Source organism: Vulpes lagopus, chromosome 21 (genome assembly GCF_018345385.1).
Source record: "Vulpes lagopus strain Blue_001 chromosome 21, ASM1834538v1, whole genome shotgun sequence".
Lineage (NCBI taxonomy): Eukaryota > Metazoa > Chordata > Mammalia > Carnivora > Canidae > Vulpes > Vulpes lagopus.
The window spans coordinates 43,740,768-43,763,785 of NC_054844.1; the positions used below are offsets into that span (position 1 = coordinate 43,740,768).

The following is a 23,018-nucleotide window of genomic DNA, read 5'->3' on the forward strand; positions in this document are numbered from 1 at the left end:
CGGCCCCTGGCCCGGTCCCCGAGCCCATCCCGAGCCGCTTGACCTTCCTGCGCCTTCGTCTCCCGGCTCTGGGGGAACCGAGCGCTACGGAGAACTAAAGGAGGGGACACACGTCAGTGGCTCCCCAGAGGACCCGGCCCACCCGAGGCCTGGGAAGAGGCCTGGGAAGAGGCTCGGGGGCTGAGGAAGATGGGGAGCAGCGAGAGGCTGAGAAAGTCCGGGTGCGGGAGCTGGGGACGGGCGAGGCTGGCGCAGGCAGGGACGGAGCAGAGAAGGGGAGAGGCCGGGGGATGGGGACCCGACCCCCGGCCTCACGCTTGGCCACGGAGCTTGGAGCAGCACCCGGCCCGCAGATCTGTGTCCACAGGTGGGCCTCGGCTGCCAGAAGGGCCCCTGGGCGCAGCAGGGACCGAGAAGCCACGGCCCCTAGGCCAGTGCCCACCTGTCGGTGGGTGGGAGTGAGCGGCAGGCGGATTGGAGGAGTGGCCGGGCCAGGGGAGCCCTTGGGGCTTGGGGGGCTTCTTCAGCCGGCCTCAGCCCACCAGACCTCGACCTCTACCTCGTACCCTTCCCCCACCAGGAGGGGTTACCATGGCGATGACCCCTCCTTCCCCGCAGGCCCTGAGCAGGCCCTGTGGTTTCCTCCAGAGCCTCTTTCACTTTCTTCTTCTGCTTTTCCCCACTCTTCTCTCCTACTCCCACATCCTCAAGCTCCCTCTCCCATTCGCACGCACAGATCATCGGTGAAGAAAGCCAGGCACAAGGTAGGCAGGGCGCTGCCCCAGGGAAGAAGGTGGGGGTGTGGAGGGGGAGTCGCAGAGGGCGAGGGGCACAGGGGTAGAGGCCACAGGCAGTGCGCGGAGGATGGGGTGTTGCAGAGGTAAGGCACACAGGGGCAAGCAGAGATACTGGGACAGAAGGTAACAGTGGGGTCATGGGGTGAAGGGTCAGAAGGGACAGAGGGAGGGACTTCCAAGGCGATAGTGGGGTCCTAGAATGGGAAAGGGTTGGTGTAAAACAGAAGCACTGTAACTCAGATGCAAGCTGTGCTTCTTCTCCTCTGGGCCCAGAGACCCTCATGAGAACCAAGTGCAGCCTCAATGAACCCCCTCCCCAGAGGGCAGAGGCGCACATACACACAACCGGGGGTGTGGGGCAGCTTAAAGACCTCTGGGCCCATTCACACCATCCCAGAGGTCCATAGCGTCCAATCTGAGAACCACACCTGGTGGCTGTGGGAGGCCCAGACACCCAGGAAGGCCCCTGTGGGCTTCCTTTTCCCCACCCTCCTTCCATCCTCACCCAGGCGCATTTCATCCCCATTTCCCTGGTTTCCTAGGAAAGCTGCAAAATCCAGATCAGGAGCTCACCTTCCTCGCCGGGTCACTGCCCCTACCACTTCCCAGAGGGAGCCACATGTCGTGAGTTTCCATCACTTTATTTTGCAAAAATAGAAAACTCAGCAATATGCGATACAGCGGGGTGGAGGGGAGATGTAAACAGAGGGGAGGAGACAGCACCCTGACCCCCCAGAGAAAAAGGGGAGCCAGTGGGGATCTTATTTGGCAGCTAAATACAAACTGGGGATTGGAGGAAGAAGGGAGGGGTCACAGGGGCCCTGGGCTCCCCCTCCCAAGACCCCTGGAGGAAGGGGTCAAGTCCAGGGTGTAAACAAAAGCTAATAAATAAATAGAGGTTTCCTCTGGGTCAGGGAAGGATCAGCTAAGCAGCGCCCACCCCCCCTCCCTGGGCCAAGCTGCTCTGGAGATCAAGGGGGGGAAGGCACTAGGGGGGGAGAGGGGTCCCCGGGCCCCTCTGTAGTGTAGGAGGGTCCCTGCCCCGGTGGCTGAGATGGGAGGCAGGGGAAGCCCAAGGCACATGACAGGGCTGGGGGAGGGGCTCGTAACGGAGGCCACAAAGTCAACTGTGGGCCCAAGCAAAACGTGCCCAGTGGACCTGCATCTGTCCCTTTCACCCTCTGGCCCCCAGAGAAATGCAGGGCCCAGCCTGCCCCAACCCGACCTGGTGCGACCACGGGGCACAGAGGGCAGCGTGCATCCGGCAGGTGCGTGAGGCACCAAGGCCCGGGGCAAGAGGGTGGGCTCAGCCCTCCCCCTACGTCCCCTTTTTGGTCTCTAGTGTTCCTGTTGGCTCCCAGAGGCCTAAGCACCCGGCAAAGGAGGGGGCTGTAGAACCGGCAGGGTCATCCTCCTGCCCCGGGGAGCCCAGGACCCTGGGGTCTGAGGGGCAGTGCTGAGATCTGGGAGTCCACACTGAGGCTCACCCCTCCGCCCTCTCTCCCGGTGGGAACAGGGCAGGCCCCCGAGACTGGAGAGGGAGCCAGTTGGAGCAGGAAGGGGATGAACACAGAGGCACCCCTGGAAACTTTGGCAAAAACAAGGAGCTCACTGGAAGGGGTGGAGAGGGCAGAGCAGGTCCTCCCCCGGGCACTGGCGGTGTCTGGGAGATGGTCAGTCTGCTGCCTGGAGCCCCAACCCCCACGGCAGGGGAAGTCAGGGGCCCTGGTCAGGCGGGGGGCTGCAGCCCCGTTTGCCCTGGCCCCGGGGAACCTCATCCTCGCTAGAGGCCTTGGGGTGGGGGCCAGGCTGCGAGGAGTCGTCCTCAAACATTTCGGGGTTCTCCAGCATCTCTCGGATTAGGGGAGGCATCGGGCCCGGAATCTCCATCTTCAGGGTAATGGCCCTTTCTGCTCCTGTGACAGAGCGACAAAGAGGTTCAGGGGAGCAAAAGCCCAGGCCCCCTTGAGGCCACCTCCCCAACCTCTCCCCCCCAGGGGGCTCCCGGCACAAGCCTGCCACCACTGTCCCAGGTCACCGTCTCCTGACTCCAGGGGTCCCGGGGGCCACGCCGCCTGCCTCCTCGGCCAGTCTGCTGCCCACCCATCCCATCCTTTAGGTGGTCTCCTCAAGGGTCACACTGGGCCTGCTGCCAGTGTGACCCCCACACCCCACCCCACCTTCCATGTCCACGGCCGGCCGGTGGTTCCCAAGCCTGTTCTTACTCATCTTTATAATCATAGCTGACATGTACCGAACCCCTACCTGCCAAGCATCCTTCTGAACCATCACGGTCCAACAGAAATTTCTGTGATGATGGAACTATCTGCTTCGTAAAATACAATCCTCACTAGCCACTGAGCACCTGAAATGCGGCTAAAGCAACCGACGGACTGCCTTTTTCTTTTTTTAAAGATTTCACCCATTTATTTAAGAGAGAGAGAGCACGAGAGCATAAGCAGTGGAGAGGGAGAAGCAGGCTGTGCATCGAGCATGGAGCCCAACACGGGGCCCGATCCCCAGACCCTGGGATCATGACCTGAGCGGAAGGCGGCGCTTCACTGCCTGAGCCACCCAGGCGCCCGGAGGAATCGCATTTTTAATTCTGAGCAGTTCTAAGCCGTGGTGTTAGCTCCCTCCGCCCTCACAGTAACTGAGGGGGTCGGTCCACGTATAGCCCCGCTTTTTAACAGGAAAACAAGGTTCAGTCAGTGACGGAATTTGCCCGAAGTCTCCCCACGAGCATGCGGCAGGCCTAGGGTTCCAGCGTAGACCGCCTGATTCTCTGTTCTGGTCTCTGCTTACCCGCCTGCCTGACCTGAGAGACCAGCAGGTCCCGAAGGAGAGAGGAGAGGTTCCCTCGTGACTAACCCTTGGTGCTGATGCCCCGGAGGTCCGTGATCTTCATGAGCATCCTTGGGAACATGTAGGGCTGGCTGGGCCGCCGCCGGCGGGCGTAGAGCCTCAGGGCTTCTAGCAGCGGCTCCTGCAGCTTGTCTACTTTTTCTGGTTCCTCCAGGTCCATGCGGTCTACAGGGACAAGCACAGCGCAGTGAGAGAGGAAGGGGTGGGAAGGAGACGGTGACAGGCGGCTGAGTCCCAGACCCTGCCCCAGGGCCCCCCCGGACCCCCAATCTGTCCCATCAGCCCTCTACCTGTCGTTCGGGAGCCTACCCAGGCCACCTCCCCTGCCCCGAGCCCTGCACCTTCTCCCCTCTGGCAAACCGCTCCTGCCCGGACCCCTCTTATCTGGTGCAGGTGCACCAGTTACATGGGGTCTCCTCTGCTCTCCCTCTGCTCTGCCCCCCTGTCCGCGTCATGCTCAGGGCTGCACCTGAGAGGTCTGTGGACAGGGCAGGGGGCAGGGGCGAGGTCAGCCTGGTCAGAGGGCCGGGGTGGGGTGTGGGGGGAGGAGCCCGAGTAACCGCCAGGGGGCGCCCCTGCACCTCCGCAGATGAGGCAGATGGCGCTGAGCAGCCCTGTCTCCGTGTCATCCATCTCCAGCGGCAGGAGCTGCCCAGCGAAGGCAAAGACGAGGTCTGTGAGGGGCCCGAAGCCTGCGTTGTGCATCTGGGTCCGGTTCAGAGTGAGCCCGTCGGAGAAGGTCATGGTGTCCTGTTCTGGGGTGTACCTCGTGCAAATCCGCAGCATCTAGAGGTGGGCAGGGGGAGGGGTGGGTGCTGCATCTGGGCAGGAGCGCACCTGCGAAGGAGGGCAACCTGCAGGAGGCGCGGGGAGGGCTGCGGGGGTGGAGGATCCGAAGCTGGGGAGGGAAGAGAAGTCGGAAGGACGCAGGGCGTCCAGGAGTACAGGAGCAGGTCTTGGGGTGGGGGTAAGACCCGAAGAACCCACCTCAGGTTTAGAGGGGATCCGGGGAGTCCCAGACCAGACAGGGGTGGGGAAGACACTGAAATCTTTGTGCGGACAACTCCTTGGGCTCCCCCGGGGGCAGGCGTGGCGGGAGACAGGGGCCCACTCACCAGGATGTCCAGGCAGGCGGCCTTGAGCAGAGTGATCTGGTCCGCAATGCTGAGCCCCGTGAAGCCGGGCAGCCGCTTGGCAAACTCCACGATCTTGATGATGCACTTGGTGGCCAGCTCGCTGAACTTGTCCCAGAGCCCCAGGTCCAGCTGGACCCGGTGGTCTGCGCTGGAGTTCTAGGGAGGGCAGGTCGGAAGGCAAGCTGAGGCCTCCTTCTGCCCAGACCCCAGGCTCTGCCCTCTGCACTGGACTGTGACCCCCTACAACCCCGACCTCGTCCCCAAAGCCCTCGCCGGACTCACCGTGGTGTATTTGCCCAGCTGGCAGAGTGAGGGGAAGGTCTCCTGATGGGCCTTGCTGACCTTGGTGATGAGCTCTTCTAACTGCGGGCTCAGCTCGTAGCTGTCAAGCGACCCCTCTTCCTTCACCTCCTTCTTCTTCTTATTCCTGTCATTCCGCACAGCTTGAAGGTGAAGGCGCAAGGAGAGGGTCAGGACCCTCAGAACCTCCCTCTGGTACCCCCCTCACCCCAACTGTCACGTGTCCACTCCTTATCACTGCCTCAGTTTCCCTAGCTGGTACATCAGCTCCCATTCCCAGGCTGGCTCTCTCCAGCCCCACCCAGGGCCTGCAGCCCCTGCTCCCTCCCCAAGCCCTTTGGCTCCATCCTGCCCTTCCTGTCACCCTGCAGGAGCTGGGGAGGGGGGGCAGGATATGCAGGCGGCAGGATATCCACTTATAGCCTTGGCAGCACAATGGCGCAGGGGAGGGGGGGGGCGCCCCAGATCCACCTCAGGCTCAGTCTTGGAAGCAGGGGAGGGACCGGCAAGCCCCCCCCAACCTCCCCATATGAAAGAGGGCCCAGTGAGCCAGCGACCCCCCTTCACTCATTCACAGGAAGGATTAAGCTCTGAGAGGGAGAACCCAAGGGGTGGGGCCTCCCGGGTGAATGGCACTGACCACACAGGCCTGGCCAGGGTGGAGGCCTGGCCAGGGTGGAGGCCAGGGTGGAGGTTTCAGAGGTCAGTGGGGAGAAGGCAGCCATGACCCGCAAGGACAGGAGGCTCCCGCTCAGGCCCGGGGCCCACCTTCTTTGGACATGCCCACTTCGAAGCACTTCTGCAGCCGGCAGTACTGACAGCGATTCCGGGTCACCTTGTTGATGATGCAGTTTTTGTCGCGGTGACACGTGTACACCATGTTCTTCTGGATGCTGCGGCGGAAGAAGCCCTGGAGTTGGGGGTGGGGGTGGGCAGTGAAGCAGGCTGCTGGGAGTACCAGCCTCTCACAGGCCTGCAGGGTTGCCCGGCCCGAGCTAGTGTAGGAGCCACCTCCATGGGCAGCAGCCCCTCCCACCCCACAGGAACAGCTGCTCACTCGGAGTCTCTCCCCCCCACCTGGACCAGAGGCCCGATGCTCCCACCCCCACTACTCACACACCTTGCAGCCTTCACAGGAGCTGACCCCATAGTGGTAGCCAGAGGACTTGTCATTGCACACGAAGCACGGCTTGTAGACCCGAGGAGGTGGAGGCGGCGAGGGCGAGCTGGGCACCATCTCCTCTGAGCTAGTGCTCTGAGTCTCCACCGCTGGGGGGGAAGCAGTGACGTGAGGGTCGGGACCCCTCCGATCTCCAGGCGTCCTCACAGCACACACCCCATCCCTACTTCTCCCTCTGGCTCAGGGGTGACAACACCATCCCCACCAGTGACTTCAAGTCCTCGTACAGCCCTAGAGTAAATACTTCCAGAAAGCCCCAAGCCACCACCATCAGTGCACCTCCTGCAGCCTGGCCATCTCCCTGCACCACAGTGCCAGCCTGAGCCCTCGTGATCCTGCTCAGTTCCCCAAATTCCAGGCCAAGGCCACCCTGGATGGTAATGTCCCCGGCCTCAGATTCCCCAGCTATAAAGTGGGCAGCTGGAAGGGTTATGGGCTGTGGCTCTGCACTCCTTATCACTGCCTGTCCCGCCGGTCCACCCAATAGTCTAGCCCCCACCATCCTCCTTATGAGGCAACAGATCTGGGCCAAGTACTGGCCACCATAGCTAGCGCCTGGCTAAGCGACCTGCTGGGGTACTCAGTGGGCCCAGGGGACCTCGTTTTCTCCCAAGTAATACGGGGTAGATAATCCCCCTGCTTTTCCCTCTCCGGCCACTCCCCAAATAGCTGCCAGGGTCCTTTTCCCCAGAAAGCACTGAGGCAGTGGAGCACACGGGACACAGGAAAGTAGGTTAGAGGATATCCAACATCCTCATTTTACACCTGAAGGGACGGAGGCCAGGAGAGGGCAGTGGCCAGCCCGGTGCCACCCTGCCAGCTGATGGCAGAGCCCAGGCTCTCGGGTCCCCTGACCAGATCGAGGTGGCCGGGCGGCGACTCGGAGAAGCTGGGGAAGGCAAGACGGAGGTATCTGCTCAGAGTCTCAGGTCCAGAGCGGCTGGGGGTGTAGCGCGGTTGGGGGTGTAGCAAAGCAGGAAAGTCAGGTGCCGGTGGGTAAACGGCCCGTGGGGGAGGGGAGCTGGCGCTGGACTCTGAGCCTCCAAACTTCGCCCCGAAACGTGCCCCCCAGACTCCCAATCGCGGCTCAGAGGGGTCCTGGGGCTGCTCAGGAGGCCCTTCCTGACTCGGGGCTTCGGGTCTGTAGCTGATCTTCAGAGGCTGGAAAGATCTAGGAACTACTCAACCTGTCGGACCTGGCGCCCGACAAACCTAGGGGGCCCACGTCAAGGCGAGAAAGCGCTAAGACCCTCCCTGGGGAGCGGCCCACGCACCCACCTGGGAGACCTGGTTCCTCCTAAGCGGCCTCAGCCCACCTGGTCCGACGTCCGCCCCCTGCCGCCACAGGCCGGAGGCAGCCCGGAGGCCGGGGTCGGGCCAGCTCCACCCCCCAGGAGGGGAGCCCTCCCGCATTAGCATAAGAATCCTGCCGGAGTGAGATTCCCCGCGACGGGCGGGGTGGGGGGGAGGTGCCCGCGCCGCTCTGCCGGGAGCGGGGCCAGGCCTCGGGGAGCCCTCCTGGGGGCCGAGCAGGGCACGGGTGCTGCCCGCGGCCGGAGGGGGGTGCTCAGCCGGCGCTGCCGCCCGCCCTGCCCGCAGAGCGCTGCCTCATTTCCTCTCTTGCGAAAGGGCCTGGGTGCGGCCCGACGGCTGGGGCAGAGCCGGGCAATTACGGCCTAGGGGCCGCAGGGAGCAGGCCCCGGACGGCCCTTCCTGTCTGCCGTCACCCCTTCTGGGCACCGCTCTGCCCCCTGAGCCCCCCAGGGCAGTCAATCTGGGGGTGAAGCGCACAAGAAGGCTAATCTGGTTAAGCCTGCGCAGATGCCCTTCTCAGCCCTGGGCCCAGACCCCACCGTCCCCACCGTCCCCACCGTCGGGAGGCTGCTCCCAGGCTAGGCAGGGGCCCCTGCTGGGGAGGAGGGGGGTGGGCTCTAGGTTTTTCTCCTTTTAAAGCCCAAATTGCTGAAATTGAGGAAATTCCTGGCCAGGCTGAGCGGAGCTTCAAACAAACTCTTTATAACCGGCTGTAAACGCTCCCAGCTGCGAGGCACAGGGCTGAGAAGCCCAGACTCACAATCCGACACACACCTCCGCTTCGGAGACGCTCTCACACATCAACAAGCACGCGAGGCCCAGAGGCAGACGCGCTACCGACGGGCTCCTTCACCCCAAGCGGCCCCTGGCACCGCGGAACACGCCCGCCCCAGCCACTCCGTGGACGTGGGCACACACGTCCTAAAGCTGCCACACAACATCCAGCTCGCGTTTGCAGGAGCGCAGCTCAGCGACCACAGCAACACCGGGCCTGCGAGCGCAGCACCAGGACACCCGCAAACACCCGCGAACACAGCGCGTGGCCCCTGCACGAGGGAGCTCGTTCCCTCCCTGACTGAGACTCGGGTCTAAGCTGCTTTCTCTCTCCAAGTGTGGGGAGCAGGCCTGAAGCCCACCAAGACCCTAGAGGCCAAAATGACTGGTCCAAATTGAAATGCAAAAACACACTGCCAGCCTAGTCCCAGGGACCGCCAGGCTCCTGAATAGAGGCCCCAGCCCCCATAAAAGCCCCTCCCGGGCAAGTCTCTCCCCCTCAGCACCCCTCCCGACATACCCCCGACTCCCCTTCCTATTGGGCACTGAAAGGAAAGTTAAGCATTCACCAGGATTTGGTGCAAAGTATTAACAGTTCCATGCTTTCTCCACCCCATAAACGCCACACTTTTAATTCTTGCCGCACCCCACCCCAAAGTGCGGCCTCCCGGTTGCCACCTCCCTCCTCCAGTCTCCGGGCCGAGCTGTTGATAAATCTGAGCAGCTCTGCCCTGGAACCAGAAGGCCAAAAAAAGAAAGAAAAGCAAGGAAAAGCAGAAAGCAAAGAACCGAGAAAGAAAAAAAAGAACAGAAGAGGAAAAAAAAAAAAAAAGAGAGAGAGAAAAAGCCAAAAAAAAAAAAAAAAAAGGCCGCCGAGCACTGTCGTAAACAGCGCAGCCGGGAGCCAGCGAGCGGGCGCGTTGGCGGCCCGGTGACCCCGCGCGCGCCCTCCCCCGGCGCCCGCCCCGCCCGCCCCGGGCTCCCGGCGCGCTCCCAGCCCCGGTGGACTCGGGGGTGTTCCCGGCCCCTCCCCGCACCCACCCCCGCCGGGGCTCGGGCCCAGCTTCAAAGCCGCCTCTCATCTGGACCTCATTTTTACTGCCTCTCAGTCCGCAGCTTTTTATTACCGCCCTGCACGGGGGTTCCAGGGCCCCAGGCCTGGCATCTCCCATTTCACAGGGAGGGGAGGATGGATACTCGGGGACCCAGGGCCCCCACTCTCCCTGCCGCTGCCTCCTCCGCGCCACCCCCGCCCCGCCCCCGAAGCCGACTTCGCCTTCAACTTTTCGCTTTTCCGAGCGCAGCTGGAGGTCGAGGCCCTGGGGCGAGCCCCCGCCCCCCGCCGGGTCCCTGCCCCGCACGCAGCGCCCAGCGCGGCTCCTCGGGGCGGGGGAGGGGCGCCGGGGCGCACCCGGGGCGCTCCTCGTGCGCGGCGCTCCCCGACCCCGCCGGCCCCCAGCCCGCGCAGCGCACACGCCTCCGCGGCCTCGCGCCCCCCGCGCGGACCTGCCAACGCCGTCGGGGCCCACGGGCGAGGCACCCCCGACGCCCACGCCCACACCCCCACGTAAGGGCTGCACCCTCCAGGGGTTCACACGCTCTGCAAGTGTTTTTCACGCTCCCAACCTCCCACTTGGAGCCTACAAACGCCACCCACGGCCTTGGTGCCGCGTCCCCCCGGGCGCGAGCTGCAGGAGCACCCCGCTCCCTCCCCATCCTCGGAAATCCTGGGGCGGCATCAACCGCAGCTGCGGGCTGGACACCCACCCCGAGAGCCACACGCGCTCCAAACACCACTGCACACACCCAAAGGAGCCGCTGAGGTCCCCACGTTTAAAGGGCCAGCACCTCTCTTTGCTGCACACCCGCCGCTCGCAGAGACGGGGGCAGAGTCTCGGCTCGCGCCCCACTTCCAGCGTCTACACACGCAAAGAGCGAGCCGCGGCCTCCCCTGCAGCCCGCACCCCGCCGCGGAGCTCCGGTACCTACACTGCAGGCTGCCGGGTTGAGGCCAGCCCAAAGACTCCAGTCCGGCGAAGCAGGAGCTGCCCGCGGCTCTGCGCAGCAAGCCGGCCCCGGGCCCCGACGCCCCGTACAGCCGGCGCGGGCCCGGGGCGAACGCTTCCATGCAGTCGTACATCGCGACCCGGCTTGGAGGGGAGCTGGGTGCTAGGAACACCGCGGACCCGCAGCCGATTCCCCCTCCTCCCCCGGCGGCGCCCCGCTCCTGGAGGGGGGGAGGGGGAGGGCTAGCATAGGGCGCCAGGCTGCATGGGGGGTAAGGGGTGGGCGGGGAAGAGGGGGATCCCCAGCAGGGGAAAGGGACTGGGCGGGGCGCAAAGCCAGGGCTGCCGCAGCGGCCGCGGTCCGGCTCACTCTGGGCGCCTCGGCGGCGAACACTGGGGAGACCTTTTGTAAAAGCGAAGCCCGGAGGGGTGGGGGGTGGGGCTTGCAGCGCGAAGGGGGCCGGGCACCGAGAGGAGCAGAGCTGGGAGTGGAGCGCACACTTACACACACTCGCGCCCGGCGCGCGCGCCGGCCCAGACCCACACCCGTGCATGCACTGACCCAGGCAGGCCCCGCGTATTTGCAAATATGCAGCGGTGCGCGTGCATGCAGCTGCACGCGCAGGGAACCACAGATGCACAAACGCTCGTGCAGGCACCTCCAGCTCGGGGGGATGCTAGCAGGCGCTCCGTCTCCACCGCCCCGGGGCTTTGCACGCATTTGCACTTGGGCGCGTGCCCTGGTCGGGAATGGGGGGGAAGCAGTGGAGGGACCGAGCACACGCATTTCCTTTTGCGTTTTCTGCACACAAGTCGGTGCAGGCAGGGGTGTCGGGGAGACGGCGGAGAGGGCAACATGGAGGTTCCCCGCGCGCCGCGCTCCGGAGCTCGGGGACCTGCACCGCCTCCGCCCCCTCATTCCCAGGCCTGGCTCCTCCCCGCCCGCCTCCCCTCCCTCCGCTCCGCTCCCCTCCGCGCGCGCTCCGGGGCCGCCGCGTACATTCCTGCGGCTCGGCGCGCGCCGCCGCCTCCTTCCTTCCCGTCCTCCCCGCCCCCGGTCGCGGGGCCGGGCGCGCTCCCGCCGTGAACTCTCCGGGAACCCCCCTCGGGGCGGGGGGCCGGGCGCGCTCACCTCCCCCTGACCCGGCCCCGCCCCGCCCCGCCCAGGCCGTCGCCAGCGCCGCGCCGCGTCCCCCGCCCCCTCCTGCGCCGCCGAGTCTCCCTCCCGGCCGCGTCCCGGGCCGCCTGCCCGCGGGTCCCCTTCCTCGAGCCCGCCGCGCTTCGGGAGCACGAAGCCCCCGGCCGCCCCCGCGGTGCCCCCCGGGCCCGCCCCGGCGAGCGCGCCCCCCCCAGGCCGCCCCGTGCCCGCTGCCCCCGGGCGCCGCGCCCCTCGGCCGCAACTGCGGGTCGGCGGCCCGGGGTCCTGGGGCCACTGCCCCCCCCGCGGCCGCGGCGCCCTCCCCCTCGGCGGCCCCTTCCGGGCACTGAGCGCCCTCGCCCGGCGGAGCAGGGGTGAGGGGGGCGGGGGCCGGGCCACGTCAAGAGCTCGCCCTCGCCGCCGGCCGAATCGGGGACCCTGGCCCCGGGACAGCGCCCGCGGCCGCGACTCCCGGAAGCCGCCCCCTCCCCGCGCCCCGCCCCGCCCCCGCCCGGCCCGGCCCGGTCAGCGCGGCTCCCCCGGGGAGCGCCCGGGAGCGCGGAGGGGGAGCGGCGGGGAGCGGGAGCGGCGCCCGACCCCCCCCCCCCCCCGCGGCTGCGCCAGGGCGGGGCGCGCTCCTCTAAGAATCTCCTGTACGGGGAGGGGGGCGCACCGGGGTGCCGCGGGCGGGGGGCGCCAGTTTGGAAGAATAAAGAGCAGGAAGGGGTGCCAGAGCGGGCAGGGAGGGGCAGGCGGGGAGGGGAGGGGAGGGGAGGGGAGGGGCGGAGTGGGGGCAGGGCCGGCCGGGGTGGGGGGGCGAAGTGCGGCCCAGGTGGGAAGGCCTGTTCCTTCTGACCCAGCCAGAGCTTCCCTGCCTCCTCGAATGCCCAGTTTCTGAGTCCGGCACCCCCACACACCAAAAAAGGGAGGGCGAGGATAGATTTCTGAATCAGAATCTGGGCAGCGTTAAAAAAAAAAAAAATCAATTAACTATAAAATGGGAAGTACCCCCAAAACCAGGGGGAAAGAGCTCTGATTAGTCAACTCCAGGCTCTCAGGCCCCCACCACCACCACCACCACCCCCTTCCTCCTCCGAAATCTGAAAGGTCCCAATTAAGTCAGGCCTGCCTGGTTGGTAATTAGAACCAGAAGTGGCCAGGCCACAGAGAGGGGGGTTGGGAATGGGGCACAGGAGGGGGGGTGGAGGGCTCCAGGAAGTCATGAGTCTTCAGTAGCCCCCCTTTCTCTTCACCAGATGCACCCCACTCCTCGTCACCCCATCTGTGTGTTTCCCAGGCACTGCGGGGAGAGGGGGCCTTAGAAGGGAGGAGGCAGGACAGTGCCAGGCCCGCCCTTCCCGACAACCCCAACCCCCCCATTCTAGCCGGTCTTAGTACAGCCTTGAGGAGAAGGTAAGGGGATGGGGGAACCTAGTGCCCCCTCTTATCCCCAAAGTCCCCCCAGCCCTTATTGCAGCAATTAGACCCATTAGCCTTCTAGCATTTCATGGGAACCAGATGTTCTCCACCAGCCTGGTGGGAGTACAAGGGGGGGCTGCTGCCTGACTCACCCCCCCAATCTGTGATCCCCACCACCACGGTTGGTTCACCCCTCCCAGCCAGAGCCCCACAAAGGCAAGACCCCAGAGGCAAAGAGAAGCGCACCCCTCCCCCTCTAACAAGGCCCTTAGCGCCCAGAGTCCTGCAGGTCACCCCTCAGAGCCTCGACCACCCTGGCAAAGGATGAGTTTGGCCAACGACGGGCTGTGGAGGGAGGAACAGCTAACCCCTCCGCACCCCCGCTCGCCCCTCCTGCCACCTTCTGGATGGGGTGGAGGATCACTGGCTCTGAATTCCTCACGCTAAATTCTCCTTTCCTTCCAAAACCTTCCCCCAGAAAGGTGAAGAGGGGGCTTGTCAAAGCAAGAAGCCCCACCCCAAGGGTAAGTCCTAACTCAGAGTCCCACCTGAAGGGCAGCGGGGAGGGGTCTCTGGAGGAAGGGGCTGCCAAAGAGAGAAGGGAGGTGTGAATGAGGGACGGGGCCCAAAGCAGGGGTGCAGGCATCGCTGGGCAGGATGGGGGCTGGGACTGGGTAGGGGGCCGGGAGAGGGGGGTGCAGCCTGGGCCCCAGCCGCGGCGGCTTGCCCGGCTCCCCCCGCCGGAGAGGTTTCCTGTTGCAATCAAAGCCCCGTTTGTGTAGGCCTGGAGCTGGAGCCCGAGCCGAGGAGACCGGAGGGGAGGGGAAGGAGGCGGCCGGCTGGGGTTTTTTCCTGGAGGAGGCCTCGCTGCCGCCCGCTCGCCACCCTTACCCTCGCCTGCTCCTTCTGCCGCCTCCTCTCCCAGCGCCTGGGTTCCCTCTGTTGGCCGTGCCGACCGACCGCCTGGGTAGCTCTCCGTCACCTCCTTTAGGTCTCGGAGTCTGTCTTTTTCAGTTTCTTTCAAGTAGAACTCTTTTTCTTCCTGTGCCAGCCTGCCCTCGGTTTCTCCATGACTTAGCCTGGTGCAGCCTGGGCTCCTTGCCCCAGGGACACTGTCACCACCAAGCTCAGAGGATGCACAGGGCTAGGTCCTCAGTACCACAGACAGCCTCCTTAAGAGGGGGAAGAGGGCCAGGCTTCCCTTCCCTCCCATCCCACTCTGTTCCCTGCAGTCTTGACAAAGCAAACAGAGCACACCCGTGTTCCTAAACACAGAGACGCAGAGGGACACAGACTCGGGGCTTTCGCGGACACGTGTGAGCTCGCACACCCAGCGGCACACGTGCACACACACACACCCCCCTCTGCTTTCCCGTGCAAACAGGCCTGCGCTTGCCCCCACAGCACATGCCCCCCTCCCCGTCCCCCTCCCCTCCCACCACACGGTTCTGAGATGCCTGCCTTACCCACTCAGGCCCCTGGAGAACCCCAAGAGGTGAAGCAAGCTTTCCCTTCTCAACGTGGATGTCTCCAAGGTGCTAGGGACCCAGCAGTAGGATCCAGGAGGCAGCCTCAGGGAGAAGTTCCAGACTCCTTCATGGACCACCCTCCCTCCCATAGACTAAAGGAGGGGGGGTGAAGAGAGAGACACAGACTCAAGGTGAGTGCGGCTTTGGCATCAGACAGGCCTCCAAGCCCTCTCCATTGGGTGGCCCCAGGCACGGAGGGACAGCGGGGTCAGAGAAATGAGAGACTGTACTCTCACCCCTCGGCGGCTCTCCCGCTGTGGGAGGTCTCCCAGCCTCTAGGATCCCCTCCTCTCCCCTCTTCCTCCCTCTCATTTACCACTGGGTGCTGCATGCCCCACTCCCATGCAGGCTGTCTGGACCCAAGCCTTCCCCTTCTCCCCACCCCACCAGCACCTCTTTGCCCAGGCCTGTCCCCACTGCCAGCAGCCGCACCCTCCCCAGCTACCTGCCCCGTCCTGGCTCCTCCCTTGGATCTCTCCTTTCAGTCTCCCTCCTTCAGGGTGGCCTCCAGGGGATAGAGCCCAGGGTGACCCCTTCCCCTGCCTTGACCTTACTACTTCCATCCCTGACCTTGATCCCAGTGTGTCCAGGGCAGAGGAGAACTTCCCTGGGGACCTGGCTGCTGGCTCTCAGCATTCCCCCACCACCATCCTTTTCCTCCTCTCCCTCCTTGCTCCCAAACCTGGGAAAACCAAGTCCCAAGGGACCAAGTTGAATGGTTCTCTGCAAGCAGTACTTCCACGGGGGAGGGTGGTTTCTTCCTACCTCCCCAGACTCAGGGACAGATTCATGGGGTGTAAATGAGGTAGGGGAAGCCCGGCTGGGCTGAGGTTTCCAGAAAGGGGGGCTTTGTGCTCTCTTGTTCACCTGCGTGCCACCCAGATATCCCCTGTTGGTCTACAGACACACCACGGGCCGGTCTCACGAGCACCAGACACACCGTCAGCAGCCCTATTAAATGTCGCCTCCTCACACTGACTCTTTGTTGCACGCACTGGAATTCCGTGCGTGCGGGGAGAGTCTCAAGGACATGCTGGACGTACGCAACTGCACATGGTCTGCACACACACACCTTCTCCAGACGAGCACACTCTTTCCAGCAGAACGGCCAGCCCCATCTGGTCACCCCCTCACACACCCACACAGCCCCCTGAGTGCCCCCCGAAGGCACGGCCCCCTTTCTCCCACCTCTTTCTCCCTGAGCTCCTGGAGCTCTAAAGGGTGTCTTTCTTTTTATCTCCCTGTCTCTACGCCTCTGGTTTTCTGCCCTTCTCTGTGCGTCTCCTTTTATCACCTCCCCTTCTTTCCAGGTGAGGACTCTCTACACCTGCTCACATGCTGCCCCTTTGCCCCGCAGGACCTAGCGGCCCGGCCCTCTAGGTCATGGGCACCCAGGCCTGGAATGGCTGGATCAAGAAGACCAACTACGAAGTAGGAGGAAAGGGGATCCAGAGGGAAGAGGAGAGGCCTAAGGCTTGTCTGCTGTCAGCACTCAAAGGCTTAACCCGGAGAGGGCAGGCCTGAGGAACAAGTAGGGATCTGCACAGCACGTGGGCACCATGCCAGACCCAGAGGGAGGGGAGGAGTCGAAAACCCACATGGCTGGAGGAGAGGATGCTTCTGGAACACCCCCTGCACCTCCCCCAGACTACTTCTGGTGCAAGAGCTACTACCTTCTCTGCAGCCGCGTCCACCCTCCCCGGCACCAGCAGGAGGGTTCCCTGACCCCACACGTCTTTGGGCACCTGGCACTATTTCATTTGCTTCTCGTGCTGCCTGTCCCTAACTCAGAACAATTTCACCTCTCGATGTCAGGCGGCTGACTGGCCTCCCAGACTCCTCCACTGCCCGGGCTGCTTCCCCAGACCCACGGCGGCACACAGCCTCAGACTTCACCAGGCCCACCCTTGGCTGCCCATACAAAGCCTTCCCCCTGCCGTTGACTCAGGATGCCACTATGGCCACGACACTGTAGGCACGTTGGGCAGGAGAACTCTCATTTGCAAACCAGTCCAAACCCCCTCCTGCAACCCCTGTCACCTCCTCCGTTAGATCAGACCCCCGACCCCGCCAGCCGTGCTAACCGGGGTACCACCAACTTTTCTATAGCACCCACCCTCTACAATGGCCTACTGTTTCCACCTGCCCTCATCCCCAAGGACCCTGAGACTCACACAGAGAGGCCATCTCCTTGGGGAGGTCAGGCTGGCCCAGGCCCCGGAAGCTGGGACTCAGCATCTCGAAAGGTGGAGACCCCCTGAGAGCCCCTGGGAAGGCAAAGGGGAAGCCAGCCCCTGGGTAGCCAGATCCAGGCCCCAGGGCACCAGCCGCAAAGAGTCGCTCCTTATTGGTGGCCATGGCAGCTGCGGTGAGGGAGGCCGAATCCCCGGGGGTCTGCAGGGGGCGGGGGAGGTCTTCAGCCGCAGCCCCCGCCCATGCCCACTGCCCCAGCCTGGGAGGCTCCGTGCCCGCCCTTCCTGGCCTGCCCACTGGGCCTCCAAGAGTCCTAGGGAGAAAGAGACGAAAGGGAGGGATAAGAGACCGGTCACCCTAAGGCCCCGAGTCCGCGGCCCTCACCCCCTTGGAGCCCTTTCCCTCCAGGCTTCTAAGATCTGTGCTGCCCTGGCCCGGGGCCTCCACCACATGGCAGGAAGGGGAAGGAGCTTAGGCAGGTTGAGAAAAACTCTCCAGGGAAGGGGAAACTAGTTCAGGTCTTAGGACTCTGGCGGGGGGGGGGGGGGGGGGGGGGGGGGAAGAGGACCCCTAAGCTGAGAAGGGACCCTTGAACACAACAGTGCTAGACACTCGGCTTAACCTTCACGTCAATCCTGTGAAACGTGAAGTAGGAATTATGATTCCCATTTCACAGAGGAGGAAACCGAAGTTGAGTGACTGGCTCAAGGTCACGAGGCCCTCAGTGGTGAAGCCAGGATTCAAACTCTGGGGAAGCCTGGCTGGTTCAGTCGGTAGAGCGTGAAACTCTTGATCTCAGGGCTGGGAGTTCAAACCCCATGTTGGGCGTAGAGCTTACTTAATTAAGAAAGAAAGAAAGAAAGAAAGAAAGAAAGAAAGAAAGAAAGAAAGAAAGAAAGAGAGAGAAGGCTATTTAAACTCCCTACCACTCTGGGGAAAGCTAACATATCTCTGAAGTAACAACTTTGAGGCCCTACGTGTCTCGAGAGGAGTTGTGGCCCAGTGATGAGGATCATGGACTGGAGCCGGGCTACCTGAATCGACCCCCACCACTCCCTAGCTGGACGTTGGGCGTGTTACTTAATCTCCCTTTGCCGAGTTGAGTTTCCTCATTAGTCAGTTGGGAATAATAGGGCCTGCTGCATAAGGTGGTTGTGAGGATTTAATGATTTCACATATGTAAGGTGTTTAAAATAATATAGGGCACATATTAAATGCTACGTGTGTCTCGTGTTATTTCTCTCTGTACCTTCTCTTCCTCCATAGCTCTCTTGTATTCACCGTTTCCTTCTGGCTCCGTCTTCCTCAATAGCCCCTCTTCCAGTTTCCCCTCCCAGTTCTATCTCTGTCTCCAGGTGTCCCTCACATCCTAACCTGCCTTGCATACTCTCCTTCAAACCCACAGGTAGGAATGGAGGCCCCGCTGTGTGCCAGGTGTGATGCCAGGGAGCAGCTCCTCTCCTGGTCCTCACCTTACTTAACTTCCCCATCTCCTTTTCTCCGTCTTCTCTGAACCCTCTGCTTCCAGGAAGCCCTCCCAGACAGCCTCCCGGTCAGAGAAGGGAGAGACAAGGAGGGAGAGAGGAAACGGGAAAGCACCAGGGCTGGGCAGGTGCTTTCTCTCCCGATGCTCCTCGGACAAGGGAAAGTTTGACTTTCCCAGGAGGCCCAGAACCACCCACTCTAGGGGAGTTGGAAGGAGTCACCCCAGCCTAGGCACCTCCTCTAGCAGCCAGAACCATCATGGATTGAGGGACAGAGGGACAGAGGACTGGGAGTGAAACAGATATAGACCGTGGGGTGGGCAGCCCAGGGGTCGTGCAGGCATTCCTGCATCTCTTTCCATCCGTCTTTGCTTCTAGGATGCTTCTAGGATCCGTATCTCTCCATCTTTGTACCTCAGCTCGCCTGTCTGCCTGCCTTCCTCCCTTCCTTCCTTTTTTTCTTTCCTATCTCTCATCTACCTTGGCCTTCAAACTCCTGAAGGTAGGCTGTCGTGGAGGTTACAGAAACTCGGACCCCAACATCACCGCCCTTCACTCAGGCCTGATGCGTGAAGCAACCCCTGCTCCTCACGAGGCATCACGCATACCCCTGGTACCCTCAAACTCCTCAGCCCGGTGTCTCCCCAGGCTTAAAAGGCTGAGTCCCACGCCCCCAGGGTCCTTCTCCTTTTCCTTCCCCTAGTCCCTCAAGTCCTCATCCCTAGTTAAGCCCAGGTGGAGCCAGGAGTCCGGGCCCCAGAGGCCCCTGGGCCATAGCTCAACAGGCTGGGCCACATTCCAGGTAGATTAACCCCTCCGATGCCAAGGATGAGAAGCTACTGGAGCCCCCCCACCTTCATCAGACTGCCTTCGACTAGGCCCCCGGGCTCTGGTTCCGGCACCCAGCGTCTTTGCTTCTCACTTCCAGGTGTGGGGCAAGAGGACCTCGGGGTCCCAGAGAGGGATGCTCAGTCTCCTTCCTGGTCCTTACTGAGGAGTGAAGCTGCAGTGAGTGAAGGCCAGCCCAGCTCTCCCTGGGCTTGCTTCTCTTTTGCCTCAGAGAAGGGACCTGAGTGTTGATGGAGAGGGGAAGGAGACAGAGTCCTCCGTGTCTGAGCCCGGGTTCCCCTGCCCTGGCTGGGAGGGGAAGGGAAGGTCTTAGGTCCAGGGTGGAGGAAGGGACCAAGGGATGGAAGACAGTGGTACAGAGTAAAAGGGAATCCTACGCTAGGGCCCCAGATGCCTTGGCTCTTTGGGGAACCTGTGGAAGGAAGAGATGCCACCTCGGATGGAGGTGGGGCTGACTCGGGTAAAGGGGCCCTTACAAAGCTGCTTCTCTTAGGGCTGAGGTGGAGCTGAGGGAGGGCATGGATGAAGGGGGCTGCCGGATGGGGGGGGGGGGCGCGTCTCCAGGCCGCCCTGCCCGCTCTAGAGCCCGGAACAAAGCTGCTCTTGTCGGCTGCTCTCCACCCGCTGCCCCCCTCCCCTCTGTATAAACACGACCACCTTTTTCCATGACCCCATCCCCAGCCTGGGCGGAGAACCCAGGCATCCTCTGCTCTAGCCTGGGCCCCCAGCCTGCTCCCCAGGAGGCAGCGGTGGCCTGGGTTTCCCTGGCCTTGTGCCACCCTTGGGGGAGTCCAGACCCTTGAGTCTCCACCTCTCATCCCCAGGTGCCCTCCCTCCACCCCACTGGCCCCAGGGAGGGGCAGTGCCCAGGAGGCAGGCAGGCAGGCAATGCCAGTGGAATGTGTGTGGGCAATGGAGGGCACGGGCAGGGTGGGGCTGAGGGGGGAACTGGAGGTGCCAGTTAGGTGGCTTTCTGAGCCAGGGGTGGGGGTGTGCCGGGGCGGGGGTGTGTGCCCTGTACTCCTACCAGGCTTTAAGCTACAGCATGCATGCGCCTGTGTGTGTATGTGCATGTGTGTGTGTGTGTGTGTGTGTGTGTCTATTTGGGATACCCAAGCTCCAGGCACCCTGCACACACTGCCCCCTGCCCCCCAGCCCGTTCCTTTCTCTCCTTGCCTCAAGGATACGGGACACTTCCTGTGGTCCTCAACTCCAACTCAGCATCTGAGGAGTGACAGCAAGGGCAAGAGCCTCAGACCTGAGGGACTGCACCCCCCTGGACTCACGGTCATCTCAGCTTCTCGCCCTAGAGACCCCTCCTCCTCCTGGGGGTCCCCTGTCCCCCCCAACCAGGCGTCGGTTCTCTTACCCTCCGGCCACCTGCAGAGATGCCCTCCTACATTCTGGGTCCGGCCGAGGGACCTGGGCTGTCACTGGTGAAGACAGAGAGGCCGGTCAGGGGGGTGCCCAGGTCGCCGCCCGGCCCTCCTGCTCTTCCCCCCTTTGCTTTGGGCTCCCCGGGAGGGCGAGGACTCCCGGCCCAGAGGGGGCCAAGACTCACACGGGCCGGGCCGGACAAGTGGGCGGGATGCAGAGCCGCGCCTTGGGGCCCCCAGCCCCCCCAGGCCACCGGCCTCCGAGCTCAGCGCCCCGGGCCTGGCGGCTCCGGCCCTTCCGACGGCCCGGCCGGGAGGAGGCGCTGGGGCCGCTCGGGCTCCGGGACCCCGCCGACGGCTAGGGCGGCCCTTCCACGCCCGCAGCTCCCGCGTGGGCCCGACCCCGCCGCCCGCCGCCCCGGCTGCTCCCTGCTCACCTGCGCGGGGGGCGGGGGCCGAGCCCGGGCCGGGCGGGTCGGGCGCCCCGGGATGCGGCGGGGTCGGGCCGCGGCGGCGGGGCCGGGGGGGCGCGGGCTCTAGGCTGGGACAGTCCCGGGGCCTCTCGGAGCCCGCCCGCCCACGTGACCGCCCCAAAATATCCGACACATTTTCTCCCAAACCGCACACTGACTCTGCAGGCGGGGACACGGAAAATATTTTCTTTCTTTTTCTCCCTCCCCACCCCCCTCCCTCCTCCCCCTCCCGCCCTCGCTCCTCCCTCCCCTGCCGCCTGCCCCTGCCCGGCTCCCTCCTCGGTGCCCCGGGGCCGGGGGCGGGGCGGGGCGGCCCGGGACGCCTGGGTCCCTGCCCTCCCGGCTCTCCCCACCCCCAGGCCGGGCCAGGCTGGCCCAAGCGCTCGGCGTGGCCCGGGATGCCACCCTGCCCTGGCACCTCTCCCCTTCCTGCCATCGAGGGGACTGGCCGGTTGTCGCGGCTGCGTGGTTGAGCGAGGCCTGGCTCTGCTGCCTCCCGAGGGGAGGCCAAGGCGGCCGCAGTGATGCCCCAGGGCATGACCCCGGTGCCACCGTCTTTACCCTTCGCTTAGCCTCCCCCGCAGGCCCTGGGGGGCTCCACTTCCTCAGGCCTGTCCCAGGTGGTCCTCGGTGCCAGGAGCAAACTGCTCTAAGGAGTGGGATGGGGGGTGCGGGTGCTGAGGCTCGGGGCTGGGCGACCTCCTCCTCTCACCCGCTGAGGGGGCCGGGGTCCCTGGCTGCCAGTGTCGCCTCCACCTTGGGGCTTGGATCTGGAGAGGGAGAGGCTGGTGAGGAGGGCAGGAGGAACTGTGGCTGCGGGTGGGAGGAGCCTCGGGCTGGGTGTGAGGGAGAAAGCCCGAGCTGAGGGTGTGTGTCGGCCTCAACCAGCGCCTGCTTGCCTGGTAGATGCGCCACGAGTGTTGTTGACTCGGGGTGTGCGTGAGCGAGCTTGCCCAGGGTCAGCGTCAGTGTGGGACACGGGGACGCCGACCACCAAGACTCTCCGCCAGACCCTGGGAACCCAGGGTTTGTCTCCGATCAACCACGGATAGAGTGAGGGGAAAGGAGGGGCCTGAAGTCCACGCTCTGGCTCTGTGCGTGGACCCCAAACACTCCCACGGGGATCGAAGGTGGGGGTGAGAAAGGAGAGAAGGAGAGCAGTAAAGGGGGCCCAGCTGGGCCGGAGAGACGCACCCCAAGGACCTTTCCCCAGTAACACTCCCAGGGTGGCCAGCACTGGGGACGTGGGCTCCCGATCACGTCATCACATTTTCCGTACCGAAATTACTCTGCTCCGTCCTCACCACCCCCCTGGGGGCCAGGTGTCCTCCCCCCTAGGAAAGGCCGCCTTTGGTAGCCAGAGTCAGGTGATGGAGAGGGGGAAAGAAGGGCGTGCTGCGGCCATCTCAGGAGAACAGGAGACGTCAATGGGGGTGCAGACAAGGCCCTCCCTTTCACTCCAGGGGTGGAAAGAGCTGGGAATAGGTACTCCAGGGTCCCGTCCCCAGGTGGCCTGGCTGCTGTTGACTTTGCTTGGTTACCCTGGGAGCAGCACTCAGCAGCGTGGGAGGGGCAAGTGTCGGGGAGTTGGACCCAGGCATCCAGGCTGGGGTGGGATGGCGCCCGCCTGTGTGGCAGGGATCTTGCCAGGAGGCTGCAAAGTTAACCCCTCCTGCCCTGGTGGCTGGCGGGAGGAGGGCCAGCCCAACTGCGGTCTGCGAATGTGGCCCTAATTCCCCCTCCCCGTCCCAGCACATCTGTACTTGGTTTACAGTGAATGAGTCTCCTGTCCTCATGACCGGGCGAGGGCACCACTCCCTCCCTGGCCCTGGGCCGGGCATCCTGACACACACCCAGGCACCACCCCCGACACTTCCCGCTGGGTATCTCCTCTCCCTGCACTTTCCCCCTCTCCTTCTTAAAGGGGCTCAGGGGCTGGTCGAGGTCAAGAGCTAGAGCTCTAGGACTGTGCAGCTGGGGCAGCAGATGGAGACAGGGAAGCTAAAGGGGGGGCTGAACACTCGTGGGGGGCTGGAAAGGGTCAGCAGCTCCAAAATTCCATCTGTGTCTGCCCTTCTCTTTGTTTTGGTTTGTCTGTCTGTCTGCCTCTGTCTTTGTCTCTGGTGGGTGTTTGTCCATCCATCCGTCTTTGGTAACTGGCTCCTCCCTTCTGGTGGCCTGCTCC

At 63.9% G+C, this 23,018-nt stretch overlaps 1 protein-coding gene across 9 annotated transcripts; it reads right to left on the minus strand.

Annotated features, from left to right (window-relative positions):
• Window positions 1-1,422: 1,422 nt before the first annotated feature.
• Window positions 1,423-21,413, minus strand: RARG (retinoic acid receptor gamma). Of its 9 annotated transcripts, XM_041736467.1 has the most exons (11): window positions 21,395-21,413; window positions 20,798-20,992; window positions 20,354-20,417; window positions 16,633-16,964; window positions 6,219-6,367; window positions 5,867-6,008; window positions 5,081-5,241; window positions 4,778-4,954; window positions 4,244-4,448; window positions 3,669-3,827; window positions 1,423-2,713 (listed from the first exon to the last, which is right to left on the minus strand). In XM_041736467.1, the coding sequence occupies exons 4-11, from the start codon at window positions 16,814-16,816 to the stop codon at window positions 2,514-2,516; spliced, it is 1,377 nt and encodes a 458-aa protein (XP_041592401.1). In that variant the 5' UTR covers window positions 16,817-16,964; window positions 20,354-20,417; window positions 20,798-20,992; window positions 21,395-21,413; the 3' UTR covers window positions 1,423-2,513. The 9 variants fall into 9 exon arrangements, with proteins under 9 accessions (XP_041592401.1, XP_041592400.1, XP_041592403.1 ...); XM_041736466.1 differs by lacking the exon at window positions 21,395-21,413 and having other exon boundaries at window positions 20,798-21,046; XM_041736469.1 differs by lacking the exons at window positions 20,798-20,992; window positions 21,395-21,413 and adding an exon at window positions 20,546-20,682.
• Between the last annotated feature and the right edge of the window lie 1,605 nt (window positions 21,414-23,018).